The 19,090-nt window shown below is 41.1% G+C and overlaps 1 protein-coding gene across 1 annotated transcript in view; it reads right to left on the bottom strand.

Moving 5' to 3' along the window:
• Positions 1–1,854: 1,854 nt before the first annotated feature.
• Positions 1,855–19,090, bottom strand: part of SLC6A19 (solute carrier family 6 member 19) — a 54,446-nt gene continuing 37,210 nt past the window's right edge. The window contains exons 7-12 of the mRNA XM_043978040.1: positions 13,535–13,663; positions 12,098–12,254; positions 7,827–8,031; positions 4,534–4,693; positions 2,299–2,461; positions 1,855–2,058 (exon numbers count right to left, since the gene is read on the bottom strand). Of these exons, the coding sequence (XP_043833975.1) occupies positions 1,855–2,058; positions 2,299–2,461; positions 4,534–4,693; positions 7,827–8,031; positions 12,098–12,254; positions 13,535–13,663 (1,018 nt within the window). The remainder of the gene's footprint in view (positions 2,059–2,298; positions 2,462–4,533; positions 4,694–7,826; positions 8,032–12,097; positions 12,255–13,534; positions 13,664–19,090) is intronic.

Here is a 19,090-nt window from a genome sequence, read left to right as displayed (position 1 = left end):
TAATTTATTGGCGACCACTCATTAGATATTTTAGACAGTTTAGCTAGAATTTTAGCCCTTAACAATCAGGTATTTGAAACGTCCCCACGGCTGTTGGAATACACTATTATGGAGACTTTAAATTCTTGCTCACTACCTCAATGACGGAAATGGGAAATTTGAAGTGGTGAGAACCTTGGCAGCTACATGATCTTTCACAAACCTCTTTTCACTTGATTTGTTGTGGCCACCACCACAGCTTTTATGAATGTAAATATGGAAGTTATGCCAACTTCTTTCTACCTTGTCTTTAATAAAGACATGGAAGACCCAGTAGAGAAAAGAAAGCTATTAACCCCAAATGCTGACAACTACACCCTCTCCAAAATATTCCCACTTCAATAGCTTCTAGATTTCTTAGGGAATAAACTGACCTGGCCAGCTAGGATAAAAAGCAAATAGTTTGTTAAAGCCATCACCCAAAATCCCAGTCCACTTGGATACATATTGGGTGCTAATTTTAGAGAGAAAATATGTCCCATTAAGTCACTGAGGAAGTATGCCAGGTGTTTGTGGTGCTATGTGGGTTGAGTAGTTAGAAGTTGAGTTAGTATGTAACCCCTCTTCCTTCCAAAGGTAACCTGGCTAAAAATTCACATTGAATTACTCATTACAAACATGTTAATGTTCCCTTAGTCAAACTCTAAGGGCACATTCCTCCTTGCCTCCTGTGAAGGGAGGCATTACTTAATTGTTTATCTATTTGTGACAGCTAGCAATGGTGATTAAGTGTAGTTAATGTCCAGTCAGTCAAAGGATTGTGAAGAAACTCAGGAATTTTGGGACTGCGGGGTGGGGGTGGGTGAATATCCAGAACTTCAAAACTTGCACAAACACATTGGTAGAACTGCCAATCTCTGATTGTTTCTAGGTAATGATCCCAGAATTGAGATGGCAGGGTAGTCCAGTTCCTAGGCCCAGGGGCACTCTTTCTGCAGATTTTTTTTCTGCATGATGGAACAGGTAGAAAACGAATTCGTTTTTTTCTGCTTGACACTAGAGAAAAGAACCAGGAGCAATGGGTGAAAGATGGAGAAAGACCTACTTTGGCTTGATGTGAGGAAAAACTTCCTAATAATCAGACCTTTCCAAGGTCTGACAATGACTCCTTCCGGAAGTGGTGGGTTCTCCCTCCTTGGATATCTTTAGAAGCAGAAGCACCACTTATCCAGAAGGCTGTTGAGGGAATTCTTGGTTCAGGATGGGTTGGATGAGATAGCCTTGGGGGTCAAGCTTGGTAATGCTGAGATTCTGTGATTCAGGGTCAAAGTTTCTCTGTAGGAAAAACTTTCCACTTAAAATCTTATGGAAGTTTTCCCGTGAATAGGTATCTCCCACAAATGGAAAGGGGGTATTGTAGTAATAGAGAATAGAAGTGTTTAGTGTTTTCTTGCATCTCCCTAGCAATCCACAAGCAAACCAAATCTGGCAGCCTCAGCATCCCTACATTTCACTTGCTGGACATTTCAATGGTATTTACCCTGGGATATCACAATATACATGGCCATGACTTTGTACTTCCAGCATCTAGCACAATGCCTGATATTGAGCAGACATTTAATAAAGGCTGGTCAAATTAAATTGAACCATGTCAATCCCTCTAGTCCCTAGCATGGAGAGGCCCCCCCGGTTGTAGGGCACACAAGAAGTCCCATTTGTCACACAGACTAGAGTGTTTGGCTGAGGTTCACCACACCAGCAAGTTTGGCTCCATGAGGGTCTGGTCATCCCAATGTGCCTGGATATTGCTTTTTTTTTCCTTTTCCCTTCCCAATCAAGAACCTGTCCTCACTTCCCTAAGAAGTGTGTTTCAGTTTAATATTTTAGGTCTCCATTCACAGAGGGAACAGAATGGGCAGTGACAAGTCCTTGCTGGTCATTCTTCTTTTGCCAACAATTCCTGATGAATGTGTAGATGGCGAAGAAGGGGATGGTGAGGCATGGGATTCCCGCTACAAAGACCACGACAGCATACACCCAGCTAGGATAGGGCTGTTTTTCTAATTTAGGAAATTCCTCCTGGGGAGAGAAATATAACCCATGGTCAAGTCCAACAATTATACCCATGACACAATAGAGTCTAAAACTGAACATGGGGAGGAAAGGAAAAAATTCCTCCACTTGCCCTGCTTCTCCCAGGTCTTTGTGAATCAGAAGGGTAGGGAACAGCCTCCCTTGGCATGCAGATAGGCTTCCCCATCCCCAGGCCTTTGGACAGTCACCATGGATCTGTGTATAGGTATACTTCCCTATACTTACGTATGCAGGGTTCCAGATGCTGTATATCAATTCCTCGTTGACTTTTATAACAAAGTAGAACAGGAATATAACTAGCATGATGAGAGGACTGACTACCCTCCAGGTGACCTGCCAGAAGATATTTGGCTTATGACCAATCATAAACTCAATATCCTTGTTGAACCTAGGAATAAAGACCAAGAGAAGAATATGACCTCATGGACAAAACAAAATGAGAAACAGTCTTTTCCCCCAAAGTGGTGCTAACAATGTTCTACTGAAGTTAAATTAGATAAGTGAGGTTTTCTTAAAGTGAGGCACAGTTATGTCAACCCCCATTACAACATAGCTTGAGGGGGCAGCTAGGTGGCGCAGTGGATAGAGCACCGGCCCTGGAGTCAGGAGTACCTGAGTTCAAATCCGGCCTCAGACACTTAACACACACTTACTAGCTGTGTGACCCTGGGCAAGTCACTTAACCCCAATTGCCTCACAAAAAAACCCAAAACAACATAGCTTGAATGTAGGTCCAGCAGTGTATAGTTACTGCAAAGAGTGAAAAAAAAGTGTTGGTCCTGCCTATCTATTTAAATGCTACCTAACCTTCAAGGTCCAATTTGGGTATCATCTGCCCCCATGGTATCTTCTGTGATTACTCAAGAGTTCAAGTCCTGAACTAACTGTGTGATCTTGGGTAAATCACTTAACCTCTCTTTGCCTCAGTTTCCTCATCTATAAATTGTGTGTGTGTGTGTGTGTGTGTTGATAATAACACCTGCCTTCCAGGGTTGTTGTGAGGAACAAATGAGATAATATTTGTAAACCATTTAGCATGGTGTCTGGCACATAGTAGGTACTTAATAAATGCTTATTCCCTTCCTCCCCCTCCCCCTTTCAGAAGTGTTCTCTCTCTCTCCTCTGATTTCCTATAGGATTTAGCTTATACCATGTTTACATGACTTATGACATGCTACTTTATCTTGAACATGTTATTGTACCTTTCTTGATGTCATAATATATAATACATAATGCCTCCCACTAGAAGCCTTATGGAATCAGGGAATGTGTATTGGATACCTTTCGGTCTCCACCAGAACTCAAAACAGTGCCTTCAACATAGAAGGTAATAGTAGGGTGTTCAAATCAATTTTTCCCTCTGTAATCCATACCCCCATACAGGTATCAGATCGATACTCCTTAAGCTTGAGTCTTACTACATCACTTCCATGCTCAAGACACTGTAGTGGCTCCCTCTCACCTCCTGGACAAAATCCACTCCCCTGTTTAGCCTCAGAAATCCTTCAGTCTAGCTGCAGCCTCTCTTTCCAGACTGACTTTACATCATTCCCTCTCAGGAACTCTCTGCTCTGGGCAAAATGTTCCCCATACATGACATTCCATCTACTGCCTGTCAGCCTTTGCACAGGCTCCCTGTCACCATCGAACGGCACTTCACATTGCCTCTGCCTCTGGAATCCTTAGCTCCCTTCAAGGTTTTTCTCAAGTGCCACCTCCCGAGAGAGGCCTTTCCTGATCTACCCCCATCGTTTGTACTCTCCTCCCACCCTCCCTAATTACTATTTATGCATTTTCTCCTTACTTCTCTGTATATGTGTTATTTCTTCTATTGTAAGCACCTGTTTTATTTTAGTCCTTGGATCACCAGTGCCTAGCCGGGTGGTTGGCAATTAGGAGGAACTTCAATATTTCATGAATTATTGAATTTTATTTTAGAGATTTCTGGTGGCCCTTACACTGCTTGAATTTGTGAGAGAATTAGACACATTTGTACACTCATAGCTATTGAATTTTCTTGGCAATTTACTTCATTTTTTTTCTGCTTTTACTTTAATTTAAAACAGAGGTTCTTAACCTGAGGTCTATGAACTTTAAAAAAAAATTCTTTTGATAATTATATTTCACTCTAATTGGTCTCCTTTCCAATCCTATATGTTTTATTTTATACATTTTAAAACATTCTGGGGAGTCCATAGGCTTCATCAGACTGTTAAACAGGTCCAACACACACACACACACACACACACACACACACACAGATTAAGAAACTGCATTTAAAGTTTTTTAAAATTCCCCTGTGCCCTCATAAACCAGATGGCACTGTAATTCTGGTGTTATCCACCAGGGAGCAGGCAAGACCATGCTTCTGATTTCATTCCCCAGCTCTAATTCTTTCACTTTTTAAAAAAATGTGCCTCTTTTAAGCATCTCCACCAGAAGCCCACTTTTATTTCCTACCTGTCTATTCCATAAATGTAAACAACTGAAAACATTTCACAAAAGGCAATGATGAGCAGGGGGATGGATCCAGCATAGCTATCTAGCAGGGAGAGCCAGTACTGTCCCGAGTTCAGAGTGAAAATAAAGGCAGTGAGGTACATCACCAAACAAATTAGACCTGCAGCACAAACAAAGAAAAGGCCAATAGGTTATCTCTATAAGAGTAAAACAGAATGAAATTCCAGGGCAGGGCAGACAGCAGGCTTCAGATAACCTGAGGGTTTAAGATGGTGGGATTCCCTAGCCCATGAAGTTGCTGATTTTATTTTTGAAACCTCTCGTTTTACCTGAAATGACCCTTGCTCTGCTCCCATCTGAGGAGAACTTTATAATTTAGGTTTGTTGGAAAGAGCATTTTGTGAGCCAGCCTTTAATGGATGGCAATGAACCTCGGAGTGAGGGTGGTTTTGTTCCTTTGTGAATGGATTGAAGATAAGAGTAATTCCTCCCAAATAAAACCAGGTGCAAGCATTGGCTATGCAGGTGGAACTACTTCATCCCCAGGCTGACCCACATTAGATTAGTACCATGTGATCAAATGGAATCATGGATGCAAAATACTTCACAAACCTTAAGGTGATTTATGTGTCGACTATTACTATTATTATGCAAAATTGTAATTTCATTGGACCAGGGAACTCCTTCTACCAATGCATGTCAGCCCTGGTTCTACAGTTTGTACTCTTAAATGATTGCCTGGACTATGACAGGTTAAGTGTATGACCTGTATGTGTAAAAGGTGGGATTTGAACTCAGCTCTTCTAAACTGACTCTGAGGCCAGTCCTCTATCTTCCATGCTATTCCCTTCTGGGCTGTGCTTCTGACTCCATTTTTCACCATATAACTCAGTGGCCTGCTCTCTGCAGAGCTTCTCTGAGTGCCCGTGACCTTTTCACCCTCGAAGGGTCATCTCCCACTCAGGCCTCTTTTCCTACTGTGAGTTCTATGGCAGTAAGGCTCTGTGTTGAGGATGGGCTCAAGCTGGTCATGCTTCATTCCCCTCCCCACTTCCCATCTGTCTCTCAGCATGGTCCTGTATGGGTACCTTCTCCTCCCCTCCCCCTTTCAGCTCCCTTTTAGTGTCATCTTTCCCCATTAGAATGTAAACTCCTTGAGCGCAGGGGCAGTCTTTCTTTTTTGCCTTTCTTTGTATCCTGAAGTAAATAGTAAGCTCTTTTTTTGTGTGTGTGAGGCAATTGGGGTTAAGTGACTTGCCCAGGGTCACACAGCTAGTAAGTGCTAAGTGTCTGAGGCCAGATTTGAACTCAGTTCCTCCTGAATCCAGGACTGGTGCTCTATCCACTGTGCCACCTAGCTGCCCCAATAGTAAGCTCTTAATAAATGCTTGTTGGGTAGATTGTTATTACTCATAATAAATTTCAATTTATATGGCTTATGTCTGTGTGGAAATGGAGGTTTTATACATCAAATTGTCATTCCAATGTTATTGAAAAGGAATCCTACAGTGAATCCTTGGGCACAATGCAAGAACCTTTGTTGCAGATTGGTAAGTTTTTAGTTTTATCTATTTAGAAAATGCAGTTTTCATAGGGACAGCTAGGTGGGGCAGTGGATAGAGTTCCTGGCCTGGAGTCAGGAAGACTCAGCATTATGAGTTCAAATAATACTAGATATGTGAAACTGGGCAAGTGACTTAACCCTATTTGCCTCAGTTTTCTCATCTGTAAAATGATTTGGAGAAGGAAATGGTAAACCACTCCAGTATTTTTGTCAAGAAAACCTCAAAGGGCAGCTAGGTGGCGCAGTGGATAGAGCACCGGCCCCTGGAGTCAGGAGTACCTGAGTTCAAATCCAGCCTCAGACACTTAACACTTAACTAGCTGTGTGACCCTGGGCAAGTCACTTAACCCCAATTGCCTCACTAAAAAAAAAAAAAACTTTGGAAAAAAAAAAGAAAACCTCAAAAGGAGTCACAAAGAGTCAGACATGACTGGAAAATGACAAAGTCAACAATTTTCATAGGTTGGGTGTTTTCGTTTTATTTTGTTTTAAAGATAGGAACACCTTAACAAGAGAAGAAACCCTGTATAATGTAGCCACTGTATGTAACGGGGCATAGATGAGAGAGCTAATCTTGGAACTAAGAAAACCTGTTCAAGGCCTGCCTCTGACACATAATGACTGTGTGACACAGGTGAAGGTTCTTGATCTCCCAAGGCTCTCTAAGCAGCTCTCTAGGACTATTAGTTGCAAAAAAGGTGCTGATCTGATTTGATAGAAGGAATTCCTTTACCTGGGAGTTCCCTGTACCGATGACATTCCAGGTCTGGTTCTTATCCCCTGGTATATAACAGTTAGCCCATCCATTACAAATATTAGACTTGTCCCACCAAAAGGATCATGATAAAGGATTCTACTCTTATGCCCAAAGGGCGATAAAGCTGTGCATACCCTTTGACCCAGCAATACCACTTTTGGGTCTTTTCCCCAAAGAGATCATGGAGGGGGGAAAGGGACTCACCTGTACAAAAATATTTATAGCTGCTCTTTATGTGGTAGCAAGGAATTGGAAGTTGAGGGGGTGCCCATCCATTGGGGAATGGCTGGACAAGTTGTGGTATATGAACACAATGGAATACTATTGTGCTGTAAGAAATGATGAGCAGGAGGAGTTCAGAGAAACCTGGAGGGTCTTACGTGAGCTGATGATGAGTGAGATGAGCAGAACCAGAAGAACATTGTACACAGTATCATCAACATTGAGTGTTGACCTACTGTGATGGACTAGATTCTTCTCACCAATGCAATGGCACAGAAGAGTTCCAGGGAACTCATGATAGAAGAGGATCTCCAAATACAAGAAAAAAAAAAAAAAAGAACTGTGGAGTATAGATGCTGATTGAACCATACTATTTCTTTTGTTTTGGGTGCTATTGTTTTTTTTTTCTATTTTGAGGTTTTGCATTACTGCTCTGATTTTTTCTCTTATAACAGGATTAATGCAGAAATAGGATTAATGTTATTATGTGTATATATATATGTGTGTGTATATGTATATAGATATAGATATATAGATATAACCTACATCAGATTACCTGCTGTCTAGGGGAAGGGGGGAGGGAGGGGAGGGAGAAAAATCTGAAATTGTAAAGCTTGTATAAACAAAAGTTGAGAACTATATTTACATGTAACGGAAAAAATAAAATACCTTATATGTAATAAAAAATAAATAAATAAAGGATTCTACTCTAGACAACTCTGGTAGCAGATATTCAGAGACAGCACATACCTGTTAGAAGTTCCTTAGGACATTTTTTAGGGACGATCTTGAGGTCCAGCAGGGGAACAACTACACCCTCCATGTTTCCAAACATAGATGATAAGCCCAAACAGAACAGCATTATGAAGAAGAGGACAGACCACAGAGGTGAGAGTGGCATTTTGGTGATGGCTTCAGTGAAGACAATGAAGGCCAAACCAGTTCCCTCTACTCCCTATAGGACAAAAAGATTCATAGAGTTAAGGAACAGTCCATTTTATTAAACAAATGTCAATCATAGATGAGTTTCCTGAAACACCAGAGCTGTTCTCTGTTTCTTTCTCCCCTCTCTAAGCTCTAATTCTCCAAATGCTCAAGTCTTTGAAATAAAATCTTAACTATAGATATTCTAGAATCAAACTGATTTATAATCAAATGCAAGTTTATACAGTATACTTTGGTATTTTTCCTGTGTGTGGTTTCAATAAAGCAAGGAGTAGAGTGAAGTTTTGGTAAAATACTATTAGTTTGATCCATGCCTACAACTGGGGGTGCTCACACACACACACACACACACACACACACACACACACACACACACACACACACGGACTCCAGAACAGTTATCCTTAATTCATGGCACTTTATTTATCAGCTCTCAGTCAAAACCATAGCCCTTGAGTGCTCATCGATATTCTTACTGTAGTATAGGAAAAGTTGCCCCCAGGAGCCCAGTGTGGGGTATGCTATCCCATAGATTTCAGTATCACTGGCATGGAAGGGAAGGGGACACACCCAAGAACATGTGCACCTCAGGAACATACGAAGAGGGCACATGGAAAAGGGATACACCACGGAGCCAGGGAACATATATGAAAAGTCGCAGAGCAGAAACTTGTGTTTTCTGATCTCCCCATACATGAAAAGGTCAAACTAGGTAATTCAGGACCCAGCACCTAGTAATTCAGGCTTTTGTGTATCTCCAATTGGACTTCATTCAAGGCAATGAAGTGATCTGGTACCATTGTACCTATTAATTTCCCCTGGTTTGTATCCCTCTTTCTAGAAACATCCTGACCTAATCAATCAGATTACAACTGATTCTCCATCGTGCATGGCCTATACGTTTCCTTTGCTTTGTTATAGCACTCTTCAGAACACTATTCATCCAGAGGTCTAGCAACATTGAGTTGGAAGGAATCTTGAATATATTTTGGGCCAACTTCCTTCTTCAATAGACGAGGAAGCTGATGCCCTGAGACAACTTGCTTCAGGTTGAACAGATAGTAAGTGCCAAAAGAGAGATTCAATGACAGGCCTTCTGGTTCCAAGTCCTGTGCTCTTTCCACCATGTCATCCTGTGGCTTTAATATAGAATTAGATATACCTTATATTTACTGATTGTAGTTTGTCTCCACACTACTCCCCATGCCCTAACTTATTCACCAAAATTAAGTGATTCAAGTTAGCAAAAGTTTTTTATTAGCCCTAGTACTACAAGTATTAAAAACTGGGCTAGGAGAAATGAAATGATTTGAAAGAGATAAACTAATATTTAAATAAGATTAAATCTTTGTTAGCAGAACATGAATCATAAAAATGTGCCAAGTGAATGACAATATTATATAGCTCCCAGTCAACACACATTTAGGGCAGTGTTATCTCCGTATATTCTATTATATAAATAGACATGATACAATAATAATCCCTGGTGTTCTGTACTGATAGATAAGTGGTAATTGGTAAACCACTTAACATTCATTCATGAACCAAGTTCTTTCTGCCCTAGGACCAACTCTTAATTCTTGTTATTCTGGTGTCTGGAAGGAGGGAGATGAAGGAAGGTTTTAGTTGATCCTGGTCTCTGAACAGAAATTAGTGTGGTTCCCCGCCTCTTCCCCCCACCCCCCACCCCCCACCCCTGTAGAGATAACCTCATGAGTACATTTTAAGTCCTGTCCCTAGGCATTTATCAGGAATCATCCCAGGGAGCTGAGCTGCTCAAATGTACAAAATATATCATTTTAAGGCAACATATTTTTTTTAAACAGGCTCATTATAATGTTGTAGTAAGTCCTAGTGCCACAGCACCAAGCATTTATTAGGCACCTACTATACACCAGACACTGTACTAAGTTCTGGGGATACAAAGAAAGGCCAAAATCAGCCAGCCTTTGCTCTCAAGGAGGTCACATTTTAATGTATAATACAAAACTTAGAAGTCACATATAATTGTTAGATCTGGAAGGGACCATAAAGGTCATGTAGGTCAATTCTCTGAGTGTTTAGATAAAAAAACTAATTGAGGAGCAGCTAGGTTGTACAGTGGATAAAGCATCGGCCCTGGATTCAGGAGTACCCGAGTTCAAATCCGACCTCAGACACTTGACACTTACTAGCTGTGCGACCCTGGGCAAGTCACTTAAGCCCCATTGCCTCACCAAAAAAAAACAAAAAAACCCCAAAAAACTAATTGAGACACAGAGGGGCTAAATGACTTGTCCTAAAGTCTTGCCATTAGTGGTGGAAATGGGGTTAGAACCAAGGCTCCCTAAAGCTTGGCACCTACTTAATCTCTTCTCTACAAAAAGACTTTTTTTGGGGGGGAAGCAATCAGGGTTAAGTGACTTCCCCAGGGTCACACAGGTAGTATGTGTCTGAGACCAGATTTAACTCAGACCCTCCTGACTCTGGGGCTGGTAATCTATTCACTGTGCCACCTAGCTACCCCCAAAGGATTCTTTGTGAAATATGTTGAGGAGAGCTTCAAGAAAGAAGGGATTAGTGACCAGAGTTGTCCTGTTGTTTTCCCTAGCCCGAATTTTCACATTTCTTTTTGCTCAGTTCCCTAGGAAATGTGGGTGGAATTAGGCAGACAGAAAAATGAAAACTCAGACTAGGGGAATGCAGGGAATGATAGTGTTTTCTACTTTCCTGTGACCAGCCTTGACTCTACACTATGTACAACCTAGCTTCTTAAATTATGGGTCTGAATGTGGGGATTTCTGCAACCTTGGTTCTGAACACACAGCATGCGCACATTGCACTGCACATGCTTTCACTGGGTCGCATAAAAATTTCTCTGGCAAAAAGGGGTTGCAAGTGGAAAAAATTTAAGAAGCCCTAGTGTAGAAAATGTTAGAAAGTTGAGATGTCATCTGATTGGCAGCTAGATGGCACCATAGAACATAGAATACTAAGTCAGTAAGATCTAAGTTCAAATATGACCTCAGACACATAAGCTATATGACCCTGGGCAAGTCACTTAACCTCTGTTTGACTCAGTTTCCTCAACTGTAAAATAGGGATGATAATAACACCTTCTTTCTAGGGTTGTGAAGATTGAATGAGATAATAAATGTGAAATCCTAAGTACAGTGCCTAGCACACAGTAAATTTTATATAAATGTTAGCTGTTGTTAATTATAAAAGTTCATTGGATCATAGCCTCCAAGTCAGAAGGAGTCTTAAAGTTTATGTAACTCACGCCACTCAATTTATAGCTAAGGTCCAGAGAATTTAGGTGACTTTTCTTTTCTTTTCTTTTCTTTTTTTTTCCTTTTTTTTTTTATTCTTTTTTTTTTTAAGTGAGGCAATTGGGGTTAAGTGACTTGCCCAGGGTCACACAGCTAGTAAGTGTTAAGTGTCTGAGGCCGGATTTGAACTCAGGTACTCCTGACTCCAGGGCTGGTGCTCTATCCACTGCGCCATCTAGCTGCCCCTCTTTTCTTTTTTTTTAAGTGACTTTAAGGTAGTAAGTGGGGTTGAAGCCAAATCCTCTGATTCCAAATGCAATGTTTTTTCCATTGTATCATGGTGCCTCTCTTAGAGGAAACTTGACAGTACAGCATCCAGATCTACCTCTGTGTTCTTCCTATGTTAGGCTAGCTCTCTAAACATCCTCTTCCAAGTGCAACTGAAGGGTGGCAGTTTGTTTTTTAGTAGACCATCATATTTCAGGTTCAAGGGACTCCTCCTTCAATGGGATGGAAGTTCAGGACCAGAAGAGGGAGAAGAAGCTAATGTTCATGAGGATACCTGGCTCCAGGGCCCCATCTGAGTCTTTCACTGCTTGGTAAACATGGTGAGGAGTGCAAAGTGGGAGGCAGATTGCAAACTGGAATGTTCACTTTCTTTCTTTCTTTTTTTTTTTTTGTGGGGCAATTTGGGTTAAGTGACTTGCCCAGGGTCACACAGCTAGGAAGTGTTAAGTGTCTCGGGCCGGATTTGAACTGATATACTCCTGACTCCAGGGCTGGTGCTCTATCCACTGTGCCACCTAGCTGCCCCTGTTCACTTACTTCTGATAGAAAAGAATTTATGTCACATGTTGCAAAAGTCAACTGTGCAAAGGCAGCGGGGTCGGTTGCATTACACCAAAGTTTCATTTCTTCAAAGTTGTCCTGTGTGACATTATCTTCAGGCAAATCAAATCCATTGGTCAAGGTCAGGATGTTTCTAGAAAGAGGGATACAAACCAGGGGAAATTAATAGGTACAATGGTACCAGATCACTTCATTGCCTTGAAATGAAGTCCAATTGCAGATACACAAAAGCCTGAATTACTAGGTGCTCAGGAGTATACTTGCTTCACTATAAGTACATATACTTACTAGGATCTGATATACTAGATACACAGAGTGGGCTAAAAGTCCTGAATATTTAAAAACTCCTTTATTTTTTGTTTTTAATTTATAATACCATAGCATCATATACAGTATATATAGGAAATAAGTTTACATTACATGTGAAAAATCAAATCTCATAAATGGCAAAATTTTTTTTTAAATCATTTTCAAAAAGTTATTAAGGGGGCAGTTAGGTGGCATAGTGGATAGAGCACTGGCCCCAGATTCAGGAGGACCTGAGTTCAAATCTGGCATCAGACACTAAACACTTACTGTGTGACCCTGAGCAAGTCCCTTAACCCCAATTGCCTCACAAAAAAAAAAAGAAAGAAAGAAAAAAAAAGTTATTAAAACAGAACCCTTTGTGACTTTTAGCCCATCCTGTATAAATATACTTTGTGGTATACTAAGTAAATCGGATCCTAGTATGTTGTTGTTGAGTCTTTTTCAGTCATGTCCAACTCTTCGTGACCCCATTCTTGGCAAAGATACTGGAGTGTTTTGCCATTTCTTTCTCCAGTTCATTTTACAGATGAGGAAACTGAGGCAAATAGGGTGAAGTGACTTGCCCAGGACCACATAAGTAATAAGTGTCAGAGGCCACATTTGAACTCATGAAGATGAATCTTTCTGATTCCAGGCCTGGCCCTGTATGCACTATGGCACCACACAGTATCCTAGTATTTTTTTTTTTTTTTGGTGGGGCAATGGGGGTTAAGTGACTTGCCCAAGGTCACACAGCTAGTAAGTGTTAAGTGTCTGAGGCTGGATTTGAACTCAGGTCCTCCTGAATCCAGGGCCAGTGCTTTATCCACTGTGCCACCTAGCTGCCCTCTATCCTAGTATTCTTGATTGCAAGCTATAGGGGATCTTAGAAAATATAGAGGCCAACCCCCTCTTTTCATAGAAGAGGAAAGTGAGATCCAAAGATTTTAAGTGACCTGCCCAGAGTCACAGACTTAATAAGTGTCTGAGGTTCAATTTAAGCCAAGTCTTCCTGGCTCTCAGTCCTAATCTATATTCACTAAAGAGTATACCATAAATGCCTCTATCCATGCATGTAACATAATACATAGTCCTTCAAATGCTAGAAACCTCGAGGCAACTTACTGACTGAAGCAGTCATCATATCTCTTGGTGGCCCGGAATCCAATGATGGAATATACCACAGTCGCAGCATAGACAGATGTGAAGCCATTGATCACAGAAATAATCACAGAATCCATCTCACAGTTGTTGCTATGGATCAAGAAACAAATATCAGTACAGAGGCTAAAAACCTTGCAAGTTTATTTACATGACAATGACTCATATTTGCCTGGTGATTTAAGGTCAATGAGAGCATTTATACTGACAATGCTTCATCCCCAACACATCCAGATAGGGGAGTAGAATCACAAGTCTGGTACTCATTAGCACATACCTGTGTGACCTTAGGCAAGCTGCTTAAACTCTCTGGGCTTCTATTTCATCATCTTTAAAATGAGGGGGTTAGCTTATGATTCCCAGGATCTCTTCTCCCCTCATCCTAGCATAAGCATTATTTTCCTTGTTTTATAGTTGAAGAAATCAAAGCTCAGCATCTGAGTGATGTATCCAAGGTCACACAACTACTATATGGCATGGACAAGACTTAAATTTGAACTTGGCCCCCCTGACTCTCAATCTGGGACTCTTCCTCCAACACTACATCTCTCTGTTCTTTGTGTGACACCTGTGGGGTGGGATGTCTGGGTCAGCTTGAGACTAATGCAACTTTGAGAACCCACAGTCTTGCCTTCCCTACCTTGGCACAGCAAACTTTTGGAAGGTTCTCTATTGGTTAGCCTGTCCAAAGCTGAAATCATCCTCAGAGGTTTGCTTTACCATTTATTCACTGAAAGCTTTTCCCACACGCATGATCACTTTCCCTATCCCTGGCATACATTTTACCCTTGGACTTGAGCCTTCAGCTGCCATGAATGCCCCACTGAAGTCTACAGCTTAGGTTTGCCACATCCCCTGGTACTTTCCTGTCATTTTCTAAGATGCTCCTACCTTCCCTGTGTAGAGATTTTGCTTCAAGAATACTTAGAGGGAGATGAGGAGGACTGATAAAAGGGGCTGGGGTAGAAATATATTGGAATTAGCTCAAACCAGCTTTTCAGAAAACCTGTTAAAACTGATTGTTAAATTTTCAGGGTGAGCATTTACACCTCAGAAATTGACAAAACCTACAAATGAAGGCTTGATTTATTATTCTGTTGATTGTCTACACTTAAGAAGGTTATAGAAAAAATGTAAATAATGTAGGTTAAATTTTAGAGTGTCTTGTGGCACAGATTTCCTCCTTGGAGAGCTGGTTGTTAAACATTTACTAGCACATCAATGGAAGGGCCACTGAAAGGGCCAGATAAATAGGGAAGAATGGCAAGGAACTGGGGGCAAAGCAACACCATTTTGTTTAGCAATGCCTCCCAGAAAAAAAGACCAAGTTGGCATCATTAATAAGTCCAGTCAAATTGTGCGATTATCAGCAGTGATAGACTTAGATATTCTCAATACATTTTGTTTGTTTTTTTCAGAGCAATGAGGGTTAAGTGACTTGCCTAGGGTCACACAGCTAGTAAGTGTCAAGTGTCTGAGGCTGGCTTTGAACTCAGGTCCTCCTGAATCCAGAGCTAGTGCTTTATCCACTGCACCACCTAGCTGCCCCATAATTTTTTTTTTTTTTTGGTAAGGCAATTGGGGTTAAGCGACTTGCCCAGGGTCACACAGCTAGTAAGTGTTAAGAGTCTGATGCCGGATTTGAACTCAGGTCCTCCTGAATCCAGGGCTGGTGCTCTATCCACTGTCCCACCTGACTTAGATATTCTCAACAATACAATGATCCAATACAATTCCAAAAGACACATGATGGAAAATGCTCTCCACATCCAGAAAAAAAAGAACTATGGAATCTGAATGCAGATCAAAGCATACTATTTTGAGTTCTTTTTCTTAAGGTTTTTCCCTTTTGTTCTGATTCTTCTTTCACAACGTGACTAATATGGAAATATGTTTAACATGATGGTACATATTTAACTTATATCAGATTGGTGGCTGTCTTGGGGAGGAGGAAAGGAAGAGGAGAAAATTTTGGAACTCAAAATCTTAGGAAAATGAAAGTTGAAAATTATCTGTACATGTAACTGGAAAAAAATAAAATACTATTAAGATTGGGGGGGAAAAAGTCCAGTTGAAGTGTCATGAATGTGGAGCTTAGTGATTGGCAGTCTTCTCTTTAGGGAGCTCGGCCTCATTGGATGCTTTGTCCTAGAGGGGTAGAATGAAGCGTGGTTGTGATGAGCTAAATGTAGATGACAGGTCACAGAGATAAACATGCTATAGCTCAGGGCAGCTAGATGGCGCAGTGGATAGAACACCGGCCCTGGAGTCAGGAGTACCTGAGTTCAAATCTGACCTCAGACACTTAACACTTACTAGCTGTGTGACCCTGGGCAAGTCACTTAACCCCCATTGCCCCGCAAAAAAAAAAAAAACACTTACTAGCTGTGTGACCCTGGGCAAGTCACTTAACCCCAATTGCCTCACCAAAAAAAAAACAAAACCCAAAAAATACCATGCTATAGCTCCCTGAAACCCCTTTAGCACCTAGTCAAAAGAAGTTGGGACAGGGAATATATGACTAGGAGGGAACATCTCATATATCATTCACATGTTCCCAGTTATTAGAATTATTAAAGACCTTGTTCTTGTTGTTTCAGTCATTTTCAGTCATGTCTGACTCTTCATGACCCCATTTGGGGTTTTCTTTGCAAAAATACTGAAGTGGGTTTCCATTTTCTTTTCTAGCTCATTTTACAGATAAGGAAACTGAGGCAAATAGGCTTAAGTGATTTACCCAGGGTCACACAAATTTACCTTAAAGAATATCTAATCAACTTCTTTCTGCAGATGAGAATACTGAAGAACATAGAGCCTACATGGTTTGAATACAGGACCTAGATGACTCCAGAGGAGAGAGTGAGGTTGGTGACGTTGAACAGCCCTCCCTCACTTAAATCCAATTCATTTGCAAGTCATGACATAACCTTCCTGATGTCATGGTCATCTTTGAGAATGAAGGACAGGGCCAGCTAGGTGGTGCAGTGGATAGAGCCCGGCCCTGGAGTCAGGAGTACCTGAGTTCAAATGTGGCCTCCGATGTTTGACACTTACTAGCTGTGTGACCCTGGGCAAGTCACTTAACCCCAATTGCCTCACCAAAAAAAAAAAAAAAAGAAAAGAAAGAAAGAAAAAAAAGAGAGAATGAAGGACAGACAACAACATAGCAACCCCAGAGAGAAAGGCTAGAAAGAATTTATGGGTCAGTGGAAATGAGGAGTGGACAAGCTGTCCCTTAAGTAAGTGCTTCTTCTCTCTGGGCATTTGATTATGAGCTCTGAGGGCATCTGAGGGCTAACAGATTACAATGAAGAACTTTAATGTCTGGCCCATCCTAACCATAAAATCATAGATTTAGAATTATAAGAGACCTCCAAAGCTATATAATCCAACCCCCTCATTTTACAGATAAGGAAACTGAGGCCCAGATAGATTAAAAAACTTTAATATGATATTCTAAGTTTACACCTGGAAATGTTCATGTGTATTGACATTGTTAAGTTCATAATAAAAAAGAAAAATTTTAAAAGAAAAAAAGTCAGCAAGTTCAAATGTGTCCTATTTATTCAGAATAAAGGCAAGGTGCATTAGACCCAGGAGACACACATTCAATTTTAGTAACTGGTGTGTTTCCAATATGCCTGCAGCATTCCCAGTCCCTAATTAAAGATCTGGATTAGAAGGTTGGAGCTAGGGAGCCATTTAAAGGTCACCTAGTGCAGCCCTGTTATTTTACAAGGGAGGAAATAGAAGCCCAGGGAGAGGAAGTCCTCTATTGAAGGTTCCACAATAAGTTAATAGTCGTTGTTATTGTTTGTCCTTCATTTTCAAAGAGGACCATGACATCGGGGTGAAGTCATGACTTGCACTGAATTGGATTTAAGTGAGAGAGGGCTGTGCAAGGTCACCAACCTCATTCTCTCCTCCAGAGCCATCTGGGTCCAGTGGCAAGATATATATCAGGAGGGGCAGCTAGGTGGCGCAGTGGATAGAGCACCGGCCCGAGTCAGGAGTACCTGAGTTCAAATCTGGCCTCAGACACTTAACACTTACTAGCTGTGTGACCCTGGGCAAGTCACTTAACCCCAATTGCCTCACTAAAAAAACCAAACCAAAACAAAACAAAAAAAAGATATATATCAGGACAACTGAAGATGGCCTCGAATGTTTAAGCCAATTGGGGTTAAGTGACTTGCCCAGGGTCATACAGCTAGTACGCATCTGAGGTGAGATTTGAACTCAGGTCCTCCAACTTTATGGCCAGCACTCTATCCACTGTACCACCTAGCAGCAGAGCTGAGACAAAAACCCAGGTATCCAGAGTTCCAGTCCAGTACTCTTTAGACTCTTCCCAAGCTACAAAGTAATCTCCAACCCCTTCAGTGTAAGTGGATCATGAATTTAGATCCAGAAGGAACCTTAGAGATCTTGTTAAGTGACTTTCTTTTTTTAACCCTAGGTAGTACTTTCTCTGGCTCTCTGGCTCTCTGGCCCCTTCTCTGACTCAGGTGGGGCAGTGATTAGAGTGCTGGGCCTGGAGCCAGGAAGAGCTGAGTTCAAATGTGACCTCAGACATTTACTAGCTGGGTGACCCTGAACAAGTCACTTAACCATGTTTGCCTCACTTTCCTCATCTATAAAATGGGGATAATAATAGCACCTACCTCCCAGGGTTATTGGGAGGATCAAATGAGATAATAATTACAAAGTGCTTAGTACAGTGCCAAGCATGGAGTAAGTTATATATAAAAAACTTATTCCATATATTATATGTACATATAAATATTACTTACTCCATATACTATATTATCATATATGATATACAAATTAGCTATTATTATTTCAGTAGCCACCAAGAATTTCTAATCTAGTTAGGGACACAGCATATAAACATATGAGAAGTTATATAACAATAAAAGGCAATGGTAGCTATCACATATGACTCATTGCCAAATGAATGGTGTAGGCAATTAGGAGCTAAGACTGCAATAAGAAGAGAGACCATTGAGGCTAATGGAGTCTGAGAAAGCCTCACTGAGAAATAATAATAATACAAATAATATAAATGAATGAATGAATGAATGAATAAAATGAATGACTCACAATTGTATAGCACACTGGGGTTTGCAAAATGCTTAGCATATATTAATTACGTTGCTTGACCCACATGAAGAGGGGAGAAGACTTGGAAATAGGCCTCAGGATAAGGTAAGATTTGGCAAGGAAGAGAAGAAAGGAAAAATGACAGAGGCTTGTAGATGGGGAGTAGATAGATCACTCTGGCTGGAGTTGAAGGTTCTTTCTATGGAGATGAAGCGGGGACAACTGGAAAAGGTTCCTTTGTGGCTCATCTCAGTCACCATCTCTTCTGTGGGCCATTGTTGGGTCTTCTTGGTTGGCCATACTCTCTGTCTCCTTCCTCAAACATTTCTTACAACACTTTGTTTGGACTCTCCTTTGTCTCCTTCCCTTCTTCCCTTTAATCCCATTTATATCCACCCTGGCCATGTGCCTTTATCA

The sequence above is a fragment of the Dromiciops gliroides genome, chromosome 1, assembly GCF_019393635.1.
Source record: "Dromiciops gliroides isolate mDroGli1 chromosome 1, mDroGli1.pri, whole genome shotgun sequence".
Classification (NCBI taxonomy): Eukaryota; Metazoa; Chordata; class Mammalia; order Microbiotheria; family Microbiotheriidae; genus Dromiciops; species Dromiciops gliroides.
This window is presented reverse-complemented; position numbering and strand designations above follow the sequence as displayed.